Source organism: Manacus candei, unplaced genomic scaffold (assembly GCF_025592945.1).
Source record: "Manacus candei isolate 608988 ecotype Guabito, Panama unplaced genomic scaffold, ASM2559294v1 h1tg000197l, whole genome shotgun sequence".
NCBI lineage: Eukaryota > Metazoa > Chordata > Aves > Passeriformes > Pipridae > Manacus > Manacus candei.
The window spans coordinates 1-13,399 of record NW_026138245.1 but is presented as its reverse complement, the minus strand read 5'-3'; the positions used below and the strand labels follow the sequence as shown (position 1 = coordinate 13,399).

At 58.9% G+C, this 13,399-nt stretch overlaps 2 protein-coding genes and 1 long non-coding RNA gene across 3 annotated transcripts; all 3 read left to right on the top strand.

The window, feature by feature from the left end:
- The first annotated feature begins 3,210 nt into the window (after positions 1–3,210).
- Positions 3,211–4,009, top strand: LOC127464185 (uncharacterized). The gene is made up of 3 exons (XR_007901226.1): positions 3,211–3,369; positions 3,765–3,871; positions 3,982–4,009. It is a non-coding gene; the product is annotated as an uncharacterized LOC127464185 (long non-coding RNA).
- Positions 4,010–5,631: 1,622 nt separating this feature from the next.
- LOC127464172 (class II histocompatibility antigen, B-L beta chain-like) lies at positions 5,632–8,091 on the top strand. Its single transcript, XM_051774376.1, has 5 exons — positions 5,632–5,796; positions 6,294–6,563; positions 7,150–7,431; positions 7,701–7,807; positions 7,920–8,091. Exons 1-5 carry the CDS (start codon positions 5,712–5,714, stop codon positions 7,926–7,928), a joined length of 753 nt encoding a protein of 250 aa, XP_051630336.1. The 5' UTR covers positions 5,632–5,711; the 3' UTR covers positions 7,929–8,091.
- Positions 8,092–9,992: 1,901 nt separating this feature from the next.
- On the top strand, positions 9,993–12,762 carry LOC127464176 (class II histocompatibility antigen, B-L beta chain-like). The gene is made up of 5 exons (XM_051774379.1): positions 9,993–10,243; positions 10,755–11,024; positions 11,699–11,980; positions 12,495–12,601; positions 12,715–12,762. The coding sequence occupies exons 1-5, from the start codon at positions 10,159–10,161 to the stop codon at positions 12,721–12,723; spliced, it is 753 nt and encodes a 250-aa protein (XP_051630339.1). The 5' UTR covers positions 9,993–10,158; the 3' UTR covers positions 12,724–12,762.
- Positions 12,763–13,399: the final 637 nt, after the last annotated feature.

The following is a 13,399-nucleotide window of genomic DNA, read 5'->3' as shown; positions in this document are numbered from 1 at the left end:
GGGGTGACAGCGGGATGGGGGTCCCGGGGGGGCACACACGCTCCGGGCGGGACACACGACCCCCGGGGACCCCCCTCAGCTCCTCCCGCGGGCGGAGGCCGAGCCCCAGCCCAGGGAGACGAAGCCAAAGACGGAGCCCCGACCCCCGTCAGCATCTTGGGGGGCGGGGGGGGCAGGACCTGGGAAACGGCGGCGGCTGCTGGGAAGGGACTGGGACGGACTGGGATGGGCTGGGACGGACTGGGATGGACTGGGACACCGGGATACAGCAAGAGCAGGACCAGGACCTCTCTGGACCAGAACTGGGGCAACAGGGATCATACTGGGAGCAACTGGGACTGTCACCAAACGGGAATAAAACTCTGTCACTGCAATGTCAGGATTAGAAAGTGGTTTTATTTTTTTAAGCACCAGGTGCGGGGGTGGGGGCTGGGGGGGTCTCCTCCCATCACCCCCACACTGGGCTGTCTCACACCCTGGTTTCTGTGGATGTAACTAATACATGTGCATTATACTTCCCCAGACTCATGCATATGTACTAAACACTCCCACAGATTCTCTTACACATTTGAATCAGTTCTCAGAACTCATTTACATCAGAGTAGGGGTCTCTCGAGGGTCTCTAGTGGCCCTTTGGGGAACATCCCTTCTCCAAATTATCCTTTTTTGGTCACGGGCCTGAAAAACCAGTTTCTTCTTCTGGAATGCTTCCCAGCTCCGGGGGCTGGCCAAGATACTCCTTCTTCTCAGTGGTGCTTTTCCCGGCATCAGACCCGGCCCCGGGGGGATCGGGGGTCGTTCCCAACCGGCTCCGCTCCGCCCTCGGGCCCCGCTGGGGCCGCCCCGCAGTTCCCACCCGGCTCCGCCGCACGGCCCGGGCCCCGCGTGTCCCGCTGCCGCCTGCCCGGCCCCGCCGAGCCCAGAAACGCCGCCAAATCGCTCAGGGGGACCAAAAAACCCTTCCCGTGGGCAGCCAGGGGCGCGGGGGGTCCCTGTGAAGGCCCTTGCCCTCAGTCACTGCTGGGCACCCGCCGCCCCCGCCCCGAGCCGGGGCCCTTCCCAGCGCTCCCAGTGTGCCCAGTCAGCCCCGAGCGCCCCAGGGAGGGCTTCAGCTGGGCACGGCACACCGGGGCTGCTGGGGGTCCCACCTCACTGCGGGGCCCTTGGTTCTTCCCGGGCTGGGCAAACCCGGCGGGGGGAGGTTTGGGCCACAACTCTGTCCCCTCCTCCGCTCGGCCCACGGGATTCGGGGCCGTTTTCCCTTTTGGGGGCAAAGAAATCCGAGCTGTTGAGCACTGACAGGACGCAGCAGCCCTGCAGCCTGCGGAGCCCGGGCTGGCCTGTGCCTGGCAGAGGAACAAAGCTGCTCAGGGACAAATGACTCCGTGGTTAATTGGCCTAATAAATTGCTCCTAATTAGGGGGCAGAGAAGTGAGGCCCCAGGGCTTCCTGCCCCCCACAGGGCTGGGAAAGCCCGGCCAGGAGCTCCACAACACTGTGTCTATTTTCAGCTAGATCTGGGATTTCATTGATTGATTCTCGACATTTTATGCCTGTTTAATGATGTTTCATTGATTCTCTTCGAGATCAGGATCAACATCTGGATCCTTATGGACATGGTGCTTTCCAAGGAGAGCAGGACACAGGCAGAGCCAGGAGAACCAGCCTGCAATCACACAGTGCCACCGGGCAGAGATGTTGTAGAGCAAAGACTCCCTTCAGGTTGGAAGGAAACTCTGCATTCAGTGAGCTGCCTGGAGAATGTGTGCCCACAGCTCTGTGGGAAGCTGCCAGCAGGGAATAACATTCCCAGGCAGCTGCATCTCTGCCCGGGAGGAAGGACTGTCTGCAGGTTCAGACACTTCTGAGTTTGACCCTTCAGACCATAGTGACCCTTTCAGAGAAAATGCTGAGGACAAGTGTATTTGAAGAGCTCAAGCTGACTGAGAAGGCCTGTAAGGCATCCTGAAGAGCTGATTTCCAAGATCTCCGTGGGCATTTGGCACCTTGATAAACTTCTCTTCTTCCCTCAGTGCCCAGGGAACACCAGACAAGGTCACACAAGGGTTTTATTTATTGGTTCATATAATTTTATTTATTAGCATCTAAAACTTCATTCATCTGTTTATATAATTTCATTTATCTGTATAAAATTCTAATTATTTTTTTATTAATTTTAAATATTTGTTTATGCAATTTTATTTATTTGTTCATATAATTTTATTTATTAGCATCTATAATTTCATTCAAGTTTTTTTAAATTTCATTTATATTTAAATAATTTATTTTTTCATATAATTTATACTTTTGTATGTTTATATAATTTTTACTTGTTTAATTTTAACCATTCGTTTCATTTTATTTATTTATTTGTAATTAGTTGTTTATATAATTTTAATTATCAGCGTATAACATTTGATATATTCATTCATATAATTTGATCTATCAGCAGATATAATCTGATATTTTTGTTGATATAATTTTAATAATTTGTTTATATAATTTAATTTGTTTCCATAATTTGTTTTACTTGTTTCTATAATGTGATTTACACATTTATATAATTTTATTTAGTTGCATTTAGAATTTTGTTTCTTTGAATATATAATTTGATGTATTTCTTTATATCATTTGATTTCTTTGCTTTCAATCCTCGCTCTTCCCTTTTCCCAGCCAGGGCCTCTCTGGTTCCTGGGCCGTGTCTGGGGGGTCATTAAAGCTGATTCCGGAGGGGATTGCCCGGTTTGCAGGGACAGCCCCAAAGACCTTTCCCTTTCCCTTTCCCTTTCCCTTTCCCTTTCCCTTTCCCTTTCCCTTTCCCTTTCCCTTTCCCTTTCCCTTTCCCTTTCCCTTTCCCTTTCCCTTTCCCTTTCCCTTTCCCTTTCCCTTTCCCTTTCCCAGCTGGAAAAGGCTGGGAAGGGTCTGGAGGAGCCTCCCCCATGGCATAGTTGGTTTTCCAGCAGGGATGGAGGTCTGGGAGTTTTGGCAGAAGGAACATGGGGATTTATTCCCAGAATAAGGAAATATTGGCCAGAGGGAAGTCCAAGCCAATATTTACTCCGAGTTTCCCTAAATCCAAGTGTTTCCAGGGAATGAAATGCCGAGTGCAGACCCACAGATTCCCAGGGCCAGGAAATCTCCAAACCTGGTGTCCCAGTTTAACCAGATTACAACTTAGAAATGCAGAGACTTCAGGTGGAAGTGTGGAAAAGGAAAAGAAACAGCTTTTTATTGAAAAAATCTGAATAAACAACAAACAGTGCAATCAAAAACTTTCAGAAGAAAACAAAACAAAGTCCCAAATCCCCAGATGGGGAGGAGAAACCGGGGAGCACGTCAGCCTGGAGCACCCCCTCAGCCGGCACTGGGGTACGGCCCGGCCCCCCCAGCCCCGGGGGCACACTGGCAGGGGGGCCGGGGGGGAAAGGGGGCAACTGGGGGGGATTTGCAGGAGTGGTCTGGAAAGGCTGGAAGGAAGTTTGTGAGGTCTTGGATTGACTGAGAGGGGTTCGGAGAAGTCCTGAGATGGCTGGGAAAGGACTGGGAGGAGTTTTGGGGGAGCCCTGGGGGTGATGGGAGGGGTTGGGAGGGTCCTAAAGGGGATGGGGGAGGCTTTGTGGGATTGCAAATGGGTTGGGAAGGGACTGGCAGGAGGTTTGAGGGACCCCCGGGTGGGCTGGGGGAGAGCGGGCCGGGCTCTGTGGGGTGCCGGGGGGTGCGTGGGAGGAGGTTTTGGGGGTGCTGACCCCCCTGGCTCCCCCCAGAGATGCCACCGGACACCGTCCGCAGCAAGATCCTGGTGGGGGTCGGGGGCTTCGTCTTGGGCTTGGTCTTCCTGGCGCTGGGGCTCGGCTTCTACCTGCGGGAGAAGGTAAAGGGGGGTCCCCAAATGGGGGTCGTGTCCCCCCCCTTGCTCTCCCACAGCCTCTGGGCCCCCCCTGTCCTCCCACCCCGCTCTCACCCCCTTTTCTCTCCCCACAGAGCTCCTGAGCCGCCGGCGGCCGCAGCCCCTCCCCGTGGACCCCCCAGTCCAGCCCCACCCACACTTTGGGGGGTTCGTGTGTCCCCCCCTTCCCTGCTTTTGTTCACACCCCAGCCGGCTGCTCCCAGTGTTCCCAGTAAAGCTTCCCAGTTCTCTGCAGTCCTGGTTACTGGGGAGAAGGGTGGGGGCTCCAAAAATCTTGGGAATAGGGGGGTTTGGGCATTCCCAGACATTGAAAATCCTGGGAAAATAGGGGTTTGGAGAAATGTCAGGTCCCCGGGACAAATGAACTGGGGTGTTGGGGCACTCCCAGATCCCATAATATTGGAAAAGAGGGGCTTGGATACTCCCAGACTCCAGAAATCCTGAGAACAGGGGGTTTGGGCACTCCCTGACCCAAAAAATCCTGGAGAAGGGTAGTTAGGGCACATGCAGAGGCCCAAAATCCTTGCACAGGGGGGTTTGGGCACATCCAGAGCCCAAAATATTGCAAAAGAGGAATTAGGACACTCCCAGACTCTAAAACTCCTGGAAACAGGGGTGTTTGGGCACTCCCAGAACTACAAAATCATGGAGAAAGGTGGTTTAGACATATCCAGCGCCCTAAAACTCCTGGGAACAGGGCGGTTTGTAATTCCCAGATCATGAAAATTCAGGGAACAAGTTTTTTGGGGCACTCCTTGACCCCAAAATATCAGAAAAGAGGGACATGGGCACTCCTAGACACCAGAAATCCTGGGAACAGGGGGGTTTAGGTACTCTCAGACACTAAAAGTCCTGGGAACAGGGGGGTTTGGACACTCCCAGAACTACAAAATCCTGGAGAAAGGTGGTTTAGGCACATCCAGATCCTAAAAATCCTGGGAACGGGGGGTCTGGCACTCCCAGAGCCAAAAAATCATAGGAACAGGGGGGCTGGGAACATTCAGAGCCCAAAAATGTTGGGAGCATGGGAGTATGGGCTCTCCTAAACCAAAAAAGTCAAAGAAACAAGGTGGTTGGGGCAGTCCCAGACCTAAAAATATTGGAAAAGAGGGGCTTGCACGCTCCCAGACCATAAAACTCCTGTGAACAGGGGGGTTTGGGCACTCCCACACTCCCAAAATCCCACGAACAGGGGATTATTGGACACCCACGGCCACCCAGAACCTCATTCCAACGTATCCAGGACAACCCAGGCCCCAACCCCAGGAATCCGGGAGCCCCCAAACCCACCTTGGACCCCCCAAGGCCCGGGCAGGGTCAGCAGCAGCAGCCAATGGGAGCGAGCGCTGCTGTTGCGTCATCAGCTGCCGGGCAGACCCGTCCGGAACGGAGCCCTCCCCGAGCTCAGCCAATCAGAGAACGCCCTCAACTCATTTTGGGGACCCGTGGGAGCTGCAGGAGCCCTGGCTGGGCGTTTTTGAGGTTTCCCTGAGCTTTGGGAGCCCTGGCTGGGCATTTTTGGTGGGCCCTGAGCTCCCCCCTCCCCCGCAGCCCACGGACCCCCCGAACCCCCCAGCCCCGGGGCTGCCGCGGGGGCCCCCAACGGCCCTCAGCCAATCCCAAAGCGCCCACGCCGCCCGCGCCCAATCCCAGCGCGCCGCGCTGATGACTCATCAGTCGCCGGGAAGACGCCTCGAAAAAAGGGCTCCAACTGCGCCCTCAGCCAAGCCCAGCGCGCCCCAAACCCCCCAAAACGGCGCCGCCCGGCTGGTTTTGGGCTGTCAGCAGCTGTCCGGCGCTGGGCATGGAGCGTGTGCGGGGAGCTGGGGCCGTGCTGGCGGTGCTGGTGGTGCTGGGAGCCCCCCCGGCTGCGGGCGAGGAGCTGTCGGGTGAGCGGGGGGGTGGGAAAGAGGGGAAGAAAAGAAGAAAAGAGGGGGTGGGAGCCCCAAAAATGTGAGGAAGAGGGGGGTCGGAAGGCTCGGACTGAGTGGGAGGGGGGTGGGAGCCCTAAAGTAAGGTCAGGGGGTCTGGGGATTGTGGGGCAGGTGGGACAGGGGTGGGAGAGGGGGGCAAAAGGGTGTGGGAGAGCAGGCAGAGGGGTGCCCTGGGGGTCCCTGGGTGTCCCTTGAGCCCTGGAGCGGTTCCCTGGGGCTCTGGGGGGTCGAATCTGCAGTGGGAGGGTCCCCAACCCACCTGTCCATCCCCGGGGGGCTGATGGGGGGGTTCCCCCCCCCTACCAAGAGCCGGTGCTGGGGCGTCCGTGGGGCAGAGGGGGGTTGGGAAAGGGGGGTCCGGGGTGGCCCCCTGAGCTCCCAGCCTGCTGTGGGGGGCTGGGGGATGATGGGGGGGGACGGGGCACCCCCTGACCCGTGTCCTGCACACATAGGGGTGTTCCAGCTAATGACAAAGTCCGAGTGTCACTTCATCAACGGTACCGAGCAGGTGAGGCTCGTGAAGAGGTACATCTACAACCGGGAGCAGTATGCCCAGCTCGAGATCGATTTGGGGACCTATGTGGAGGACACCCTGTTTGGGGAGAAGTTTGCCAGGAAATGGAACTACCTCCCGGAATGGCGGGAGCTCAGATGGTCTGAGATGGAAAGGTTCTGCCGGCACAACTACAAATTATCCACCAAACTCCTGGTGAACCGCAGAGGTGAGCCTGGGGCAGAGAGGGTCCCCTCGGGCCCTGCCCCGGAAATGACCCTGGAGCCCCTCAAACCCTCCCTCGGAATCACCTGAGACCCCTCAGCCCTCCCTGTGCCCGTCCCTTGGCCTTTTGCCCCCTCCCACTCCATCCCAGTCGATCCCAGTCCATCCCAGTCTCTCCCAGTGCCCCCCCGCGTCTCCACCCCTCTGGGGCCACCGAGCTCCCGCCCCTCAGCCAATCCCAGCGCGTCTCTCTGATGACGCTCCAGTTGCCAGGCAGACCCAAACCAAAGACTTCCCTCACCACTACTCAGCCTCCCAGTCCCCATCGCTTCCTTCCCAGTCCAGACCAGTCATTCCCAGTCAATCTCACTTCACTCCCAGACCCACCCAATCCATTCCCAGTCGTTCTCACTTCACTCCCACATCTCCCAACTCTCTCCCCAGTGCCCCCCCCAGCCCAGCCCCTTCTCCCCCACTCTATTTCCAGTCCCTCCCACTGCCATCCCAGTCCCTACCAATGTCCTCCAAGCCCTTTGCCCTCCCTCCCAGTGCCCCCCAGCTCAGCCCAGTGTCTCCCCCGTCCCTCCCAGTACCCCCCAGCGTGTCCATCTCGCTGGTGCCGTCGAGCTCCCAGCCCGGCCCCGGCCGCCTGCTCTGCTCCGTGATGGATTTCTACCCTGCGCCGGTGCAGGTGAGGTGGTTCCAGGATGGGCAGGAGCTGCCGGAGCACGTGGTGGCCACCGACGTGGTCCCCACCGGGGACTGGACCTACCAGGTGCTGGTGCTGCTGGAAATCCCCCCCCGGCGCGGGGTCACCTACAGCTGCCAGGTGGAGCACGTCAGCCTGGAGCACCCCCTCAGCCGGCACTGGGGTACGGCCCGGCCCCCCCAGCACCGGGGGGGCAACTGGGGGTGACTGGGAGGGAGTTTGGTGGGTGCTGGGGGTGATGGGAGGGGGGTTGGAGGGTCCTAAAGGGGCCGGGAGGGGCCGGGTGGGATCCCTGCAGGGGCTGGGAAGGGACTGGCAGGAGGTTGGAGGGACCCCCGGGTGGGCTGGGGGAGAGCGGGCCGGGCTCTGTGGGGTGCCGGGGGGTGCGTGGGAGGAGGTTTTGGGGGTGCTGACCCCCCCGGCTCCCCCCAGAGATGCCACCGGACACCGTCCGCAGCAAGATCCTGGTGGGGGTCGGGGGCTTCGTCTTGGGCTTGGTCTTCCTGGCGCTGGGGCTCGGCTTCTACCTGCGGGAGAAGGTAAAGGGGGGTCCCTAAATAGGGGTCGTGTCCCCCCCTCGCTCTCCCACAGCCTCTGGGCCCCCCCTGTCCCCCAGCCCCTTTGCTCTCACCCCCTTTTCTCTCCCCACAGAGCTCCTGAGCCGCCGGCGGCCGCAGCCCCTCCCCGTGGCCTCGGGCCCAGCCGGGACCCCCCAAACCCTGCGCTCATTTGGGGGGGTCGCCTGTCCCCCCCTTCCCTGCATTTCTTCCCTCACTAACCAGCTGTTCCCAGTGTTCCCAGTAAAGCTTCTCAGTGCTCTGCAGTCCTGGGTGTTGGGGAGAAGTGGGGGGGGCTCCAAGAATCCTGTGAACGGCATTTTTGGGCAGTGCCAGACATTAAAAATCATTGAGAAAGGTGATTTGGGCACATTGTTTTGATGTCAAAACATTGAAAAAGAGGGGTTTGGACACTCCCAGACCCTAAAACTCCTGGGAACAGGGGGGGTTTGGGCACTCCCAGGATCCCAAAATCCCGGGAACAGGGGGGTTATTGGGCACCCGTGACCACCCAGAACCTCATTCCTACGTATCCAGGGCACCCCAAACCCCATCCCCAACAATCCGGAAACCCCAAACCCCACCTCGGACCCCCCAAGGCCCGGGCGGGGTCAGCAGCAGCAGCAGCCAATGGGAGCGAGCGCTGTTTTTGCGTCATCAGTTGCCGGGTAGACGAGTCCCGAACTGAGCCTCGATTGGACTCAGCCAATCAGAGACCGCCCTGAGCTCGTTTTTTGGTCAACGGGGGCACTCCCAGACCCCCAAACTCCTGGAGAAAGGTGGGTTTGGACACATCCAGACCCTAAAAATCCTTGGAACGGGGGTTTTGGAAGTTCCCAGCCCCCCCAGAAACCAAGGGACAGGGGAGTTGGGAGCAATCGGACACTAAAAATTTTGGGAACATGGGGGGGTGGGCTCTCCTAGACCCTAAAAATCCCAGGAATATGGGGTTTAGGGCACTCCCAGAGCCCAAAATATTGGAAAAGAGGGGCTTGGACACTCCCAGACTCCTTCAAAATCCTGGGAACCCAGGGGGTTGGGCACTCTCAGACCCACAAAATCCTGTGTACAGGGGGGTTTGGGCACCTTCAGACCCCCAAAATCTTGGAAAAAGATGGTTTGGGCACATCCAGAGGCAAAAATCCTGGGAAAAGGGGGGTTTGGGACATGTCAGTGCCCTAAAAACCCAGGAACACAGGGGTTGGGGCACTCCCAGACGCCCAAAACCATGGAAAAATGGGGTTTGGGCACTCCCAGACACTAAAAATCCTGGGAACAAGGTGGTTGGGCACTCCCAGACCCCCAAAATCCTGGGAACAGGGGGGTTGGGACAAACCCAGACCCCAAAAATCCCGGAAAAGGGAAGTTGAGCTGCACCCAGACGCCCAAAACCGCAGGAACGGGGGTGTGTGGGCACACCCAGGTGCCCAAAATCCCCGGAAAACGAGGATTTCTCACCCACTTCTTCCCCATCACCGCATTCCCACCTATACAGGTCACCTCAAAACCCATTCCTAAAAATCCGGGACCCCCAAAAACCCACCTTGGACCCCCAAAATCCCGGGAACAGGGGGGTTGGGGCTCTCCTAGACCCTAAAAATCATGGGAAAAGGTGGTTTGGGCACATCCAGAGCACAAAAATCTTAGGAACGAGGGGGTCGGGGCACTCCCAGAGCCCAAAATATTGGAAAAGAGGGGCTTGGACAGTCCCAGACTCCATCAAAATCCTGGGAGCGGAGGGGGTTTGGGCACCTTCAGAACCTCAAAATTTTGGGAACGGGGGGTTAGGACACTCCCAGACCCCAAAACATTGGAAAAGAGGGTACGGACACTCCCAGACCCCAAAACATTGGAAAAGAGGGCCTTGGACACTCCCAGACCCCAAAACATTAGAAAAGAGGGGTTTGGACACTCCCAGACCCTAAAACTCCTGGGAACAAGGGGGTTTGGGCACTCCCAGACTCCCAAAATCCCGGGAACAAGGGGTTATTGGACACCAACACCCACCCAGAACCCCATTCCAACGCATCCAGATCACCTTAAATGCCATCTCCAGGAATCCGGGACCCCCCAAAACCCAACTTGGACCCCCCCGAACCCCCCAGCCCCGGGGCTGCCGCGGGGGCCCCCAACGGCCCTCAGCCAATCCCGGAGCGCCCACGCCGCCCGCGCCCAATCCCAGCGCGCCGCGCTGATGACTCATCAGTCGCCGGGAAGACGCCTCGAAAAAAGGGCCCCAACTGCGCCCTCAGCCAAGCCCAGCGCGCCCCAAACCCCCCAAAACGGCGCCGCCCGGCTGGTTTTGGGCTGTCAGCAGCTGTCCGGCGCTGGGCATGGAGCGTGTGCGGGGAGCTGGGGCCGTGCTGGCGGTGCTGGTGGTGCTGGGAGCCCCCCCGGCTGCGGGCGAGGAGCTGTCGGGTGAGCGGGGGGGGCGGGCAGGGGGTCGGGTGGGAAAGGGGGGGAAAGAGGGGAGAAAAGAGGGGATGGGAGCCCCAAAAGTGAGTGGGAGGGGGGTTGGAAGGCCCGGAGTGAGTGGGAGGGGGTTCGGAGCCCCAAAGTGAGGTTGGGGGGTTCTGGAAATTGTGGGGCCGGTGGGAAAGGGGGGGGAGAGGGGGGAAAGGGGAGTGTGGGAGCAGGCAGAGGGGTTCCATGGGGGTCCCTGGGTGTCCCTTGAGCACCGGAGCGGTTCCCTGGGGCTCTGGAGTGGTTGGATCAGCACTGGGGGGGTCCCTAACCCCCCTATCCATCCCCGGGGGGCTGATGGGGGGGTTTCCCCCCAGCCAAGAGCCGGTGCTGGGGTGTCCGTGGGGCAGAGGGGGGTTGGGAAAGGGGGGTCCGGGGTGACCCCCTGAGCTCCCACCCTGCTGTGGGGGGCTGGGGGATGATGGGGTGTAAGGGGCACCCCCTGACCCGTGTCCTGCACACACAGGGGTGTTCCAGGACATGGTGAAATCTGAGTGTCACTTCATCAACGGCACCGAGCGGGTGAGGTTCGTACACAGGTACATCTACAACCGGCAGCAGCAAGTGCACTTCGACAGCGATGTGGGGATCTTTGTGGGTGACACTCCATTTGGAGAGTACCAGGCCAGGAACTGGAATAGCCAACAGGAAAGGCTGGAGTACTATCGGTCTCTGGTGGACAGGGTCTGCCTGCCCAGCTACGAGGGGTACGGCCCGTTCAGTGTGGAGAGGAGAGGTGAGGGTGGGGCAGAGCGGGTCCCCTCGGCCCCTGCCCCGGGAATGACCCTGGAGCCCCTCAAACCCTCTCTGGGAATCACTCCAGACCCCTTAGCCCTCCCTGTGCCTGTCCCGTGGCATTTTGCCCCTCCCAGTTCTTCCCAGTCCATCCCAGTCTCTCCCAGTGAGGCCCAGTCCATCTGAATCCATTCTAGTTTTTCAGTGTCCATCCCAATCCATCCCAGTCCATCCCAGTCTCTCCCAGTGCCCCCCCGCGTCTCCACCCCGCTGGGGCCACCCCGCTCCCGCCCCTCAGCCAATCCCAGCGCGTCTCTCTGATGACGCTCCAGTTGCCAGGCAGACCGAAACCAAAGACTTCCCTCACCACCACTCAGCCTCCCAGTCCCGAGCGCTCCTTCCCAGTCCACACCAGTCACTCCCAGACCCTCTCCCTCCACTCCCAGACCCTCTCAGTCCATTCCCAGTCGTTCTCACTTCACTCCCACATCTCCCAACTCTCTCCCCAGTGCCCCCCCAGCCCAGCCTCTTCTCCCCCACTCGATTCCCACTCCCTCCCACTGCCATCCCAGTCCCTCCCACTGCCATCCCACTCCCTCCTAACGCCCTCCAAGCCCTCTGCCCTCCCTCCCAGTGCCCCCCAGCTCAGCCCAGTGTCTCCCCCGTCCCTCCCAGTTTCCCCCAGCGTGTCCATCTTGCTGGTGCCGTCGAGCTCCCAGCCCGGCCCCGGCCGCCTGCTCTGCTCCGTGATGGATTTCTACCCTGCGCCGGTGCAGGTGAGGTGGTTCCAGGATGGGCAGGAGCTGCCGGAGCACGTGGTGGCCACCGACGTGGTCCCCAACGGGGACTGGAGCTACCAGGTGCTGGTGATGCTGGAAATCCCCCCCCGGCGCGGGGTCACCTACAGCTGCCAGGTGGAGCACGTCAGCCTGGAGCACCCCCTCAGCCGGCACTGGGGTACGGCCCGGCCCCCCCAGCACCGGGGGCACACTGGCAGGGGGGCTGGGGGCTCAGGGGGACAATGGGGGCAATTGGGAGGGAGACTGGGGGGGAATAGGAAGGGCTCGAGGGTGGTGGAGAGGCTGAGAAGGAGGTTGGTGGGTGTTGGGAGGGCTTGAGAGGGGCTTTGGGGAATCCTGGGAGCAGCTGGGAGGGAGTTTGGGGGAGCCTGGGCAGGACAGGAGGGAGGCTGGGGGGGCTTGTCATGACTGGAAGGGGATCTGAGAAGTGGTGGGGGGTCTGGGAAGGGACTAGGAGGGGTTCTGGGGTGTCCTTGGCATGATGGGAGGGGGTTTGGAGGGTCCTAAAGGGCCTGGGAGGGGCTTTGTGGAATCCCCAAAGGGGCTGGGAAGGGACTGGCAGGAGGTCTCAGGGGGTGCTGGGTGGGCTGGGAGAGACTAGGATGGGGTTTGTGGAGTCCTGGGTGGTGTCTGGGAGGTTTTAGGGGTGCTGACCCCCCCGGTTCCCCCAGAGATGCCACCAGACACCGTCTGCAGCAAGATCCTGGTGGGGGTCGGGGGCTTCGTCTTGGGCTTGGTCTTCCTGGCGCTGGGGCTCGGCTTCTACCTGCGGGAGAAGGTAAAGGGGGGTCCCCAAATGGGGGTCGTGTCCCCCCCCTTGCTCTCCCACAGCCTCTGGGCCCCCCCTGTCCCCCCAGCCCCTTTGCTCTCACCCCTTTTCTCTCCCCACAGAGCTCCTGAGCCGCCGGCGGCCGCAGCCCCTCCCCGTGGCCTCGGGCCCAGCCTGGACCCCCCAGTCCATCCCCACACTGAATTTGGGGGGTCGTGTGTCCCACCTGTTGCTGCTGTATTTCGGTGCTGAAAAATTCTCCAGAGCAGTTAATTAGGGGTGAGATAAGAAAGGGTTTATTTGCCAAGGCTAAGATGTTACAAGACCCGCGCAGGCCGTGCCTGAGAGGTTACGTTTTATAACACCATCCATCCAATCCCAGATGTGTCCACCCTGTGGCCTTTACTCAGGTCCCCCCCGGGTCGGCCCCCTTCAAATGAGTCTGGGGTGTATTTTGGGACCCCCCATTCATCCCATCTTCACCATCTTCAGAGCACAAAGGGTACATAGTTACCTAATTCTTGACCGTATTCTGTGGTTTAGGCCTTGATATGCTGTTCTGCCAACAATCTAGGCCTTGCCTTGACAAAAGACTAAACATTTCTATTGGATTTGGGGCTATGAGTGATATAGGGAGGATAGAATGGGGGAAGAGGGTTAAGGAATGTATGAACAAGGGTGTTAGAGAGAGGGAAAGGAACAAGGGACAAAAAGGGGGAGGGGAGGTTACTGCTTTTAAAATCTACTTCCACTACTTATAAAACTTACAAGTCTTACAAATATTAGAAAAATAAAAAAACATTAAGG

Excerpts from the sequence above, each read along its gene's own strand:
- LOC127464172 (XM_051774376.1), top strand. The coding sequence starts at position 5,712 with ATGGAGCGTGTGCGGGGAGCTGGGGCCGTGCTGGCGGTGCTGGTGGTG. Across the intron at positions 5,797-6,293 it reads TGCGGGCGAGGAGCTGTCGG|GGGTGTTCCAGCTAATGACA; the intron begins GTGAGCGGGGGG and ends CTGCACACATAG. Across the intron at positions 7,432-7,700 it reads CCCCCTCAGCCGGCACTGGG|AGATGCCACCGGACACCGTC; the intron begins GTACGGCCCGGC and ends GGCTCCCCCCAG.
- LOC127464176 (XM_051774379.1), top strand. The coding sequence starts at position 10,159 with ATGGAGCGTGTGCGGGGAGCTGGGGCCGTGCTGGCGGTGCTGGTGGTG. Across the intron at positions 10,244-10,754 it reads TGCGGGCGAGGAGCTGTCGG|GGGTGTTCCAGGACATGGTG; the intron begins GTGAGCGGGGGG and ends CTGCACACACAG. Across the intron at positions 11,981-12,494 it reads CCCCCTCAGCCGGCACTGGG|AGATGCCACCAGACACCGTC; the intron begins GTACGGCCCGGC and ends CGGTTCCCCCAG.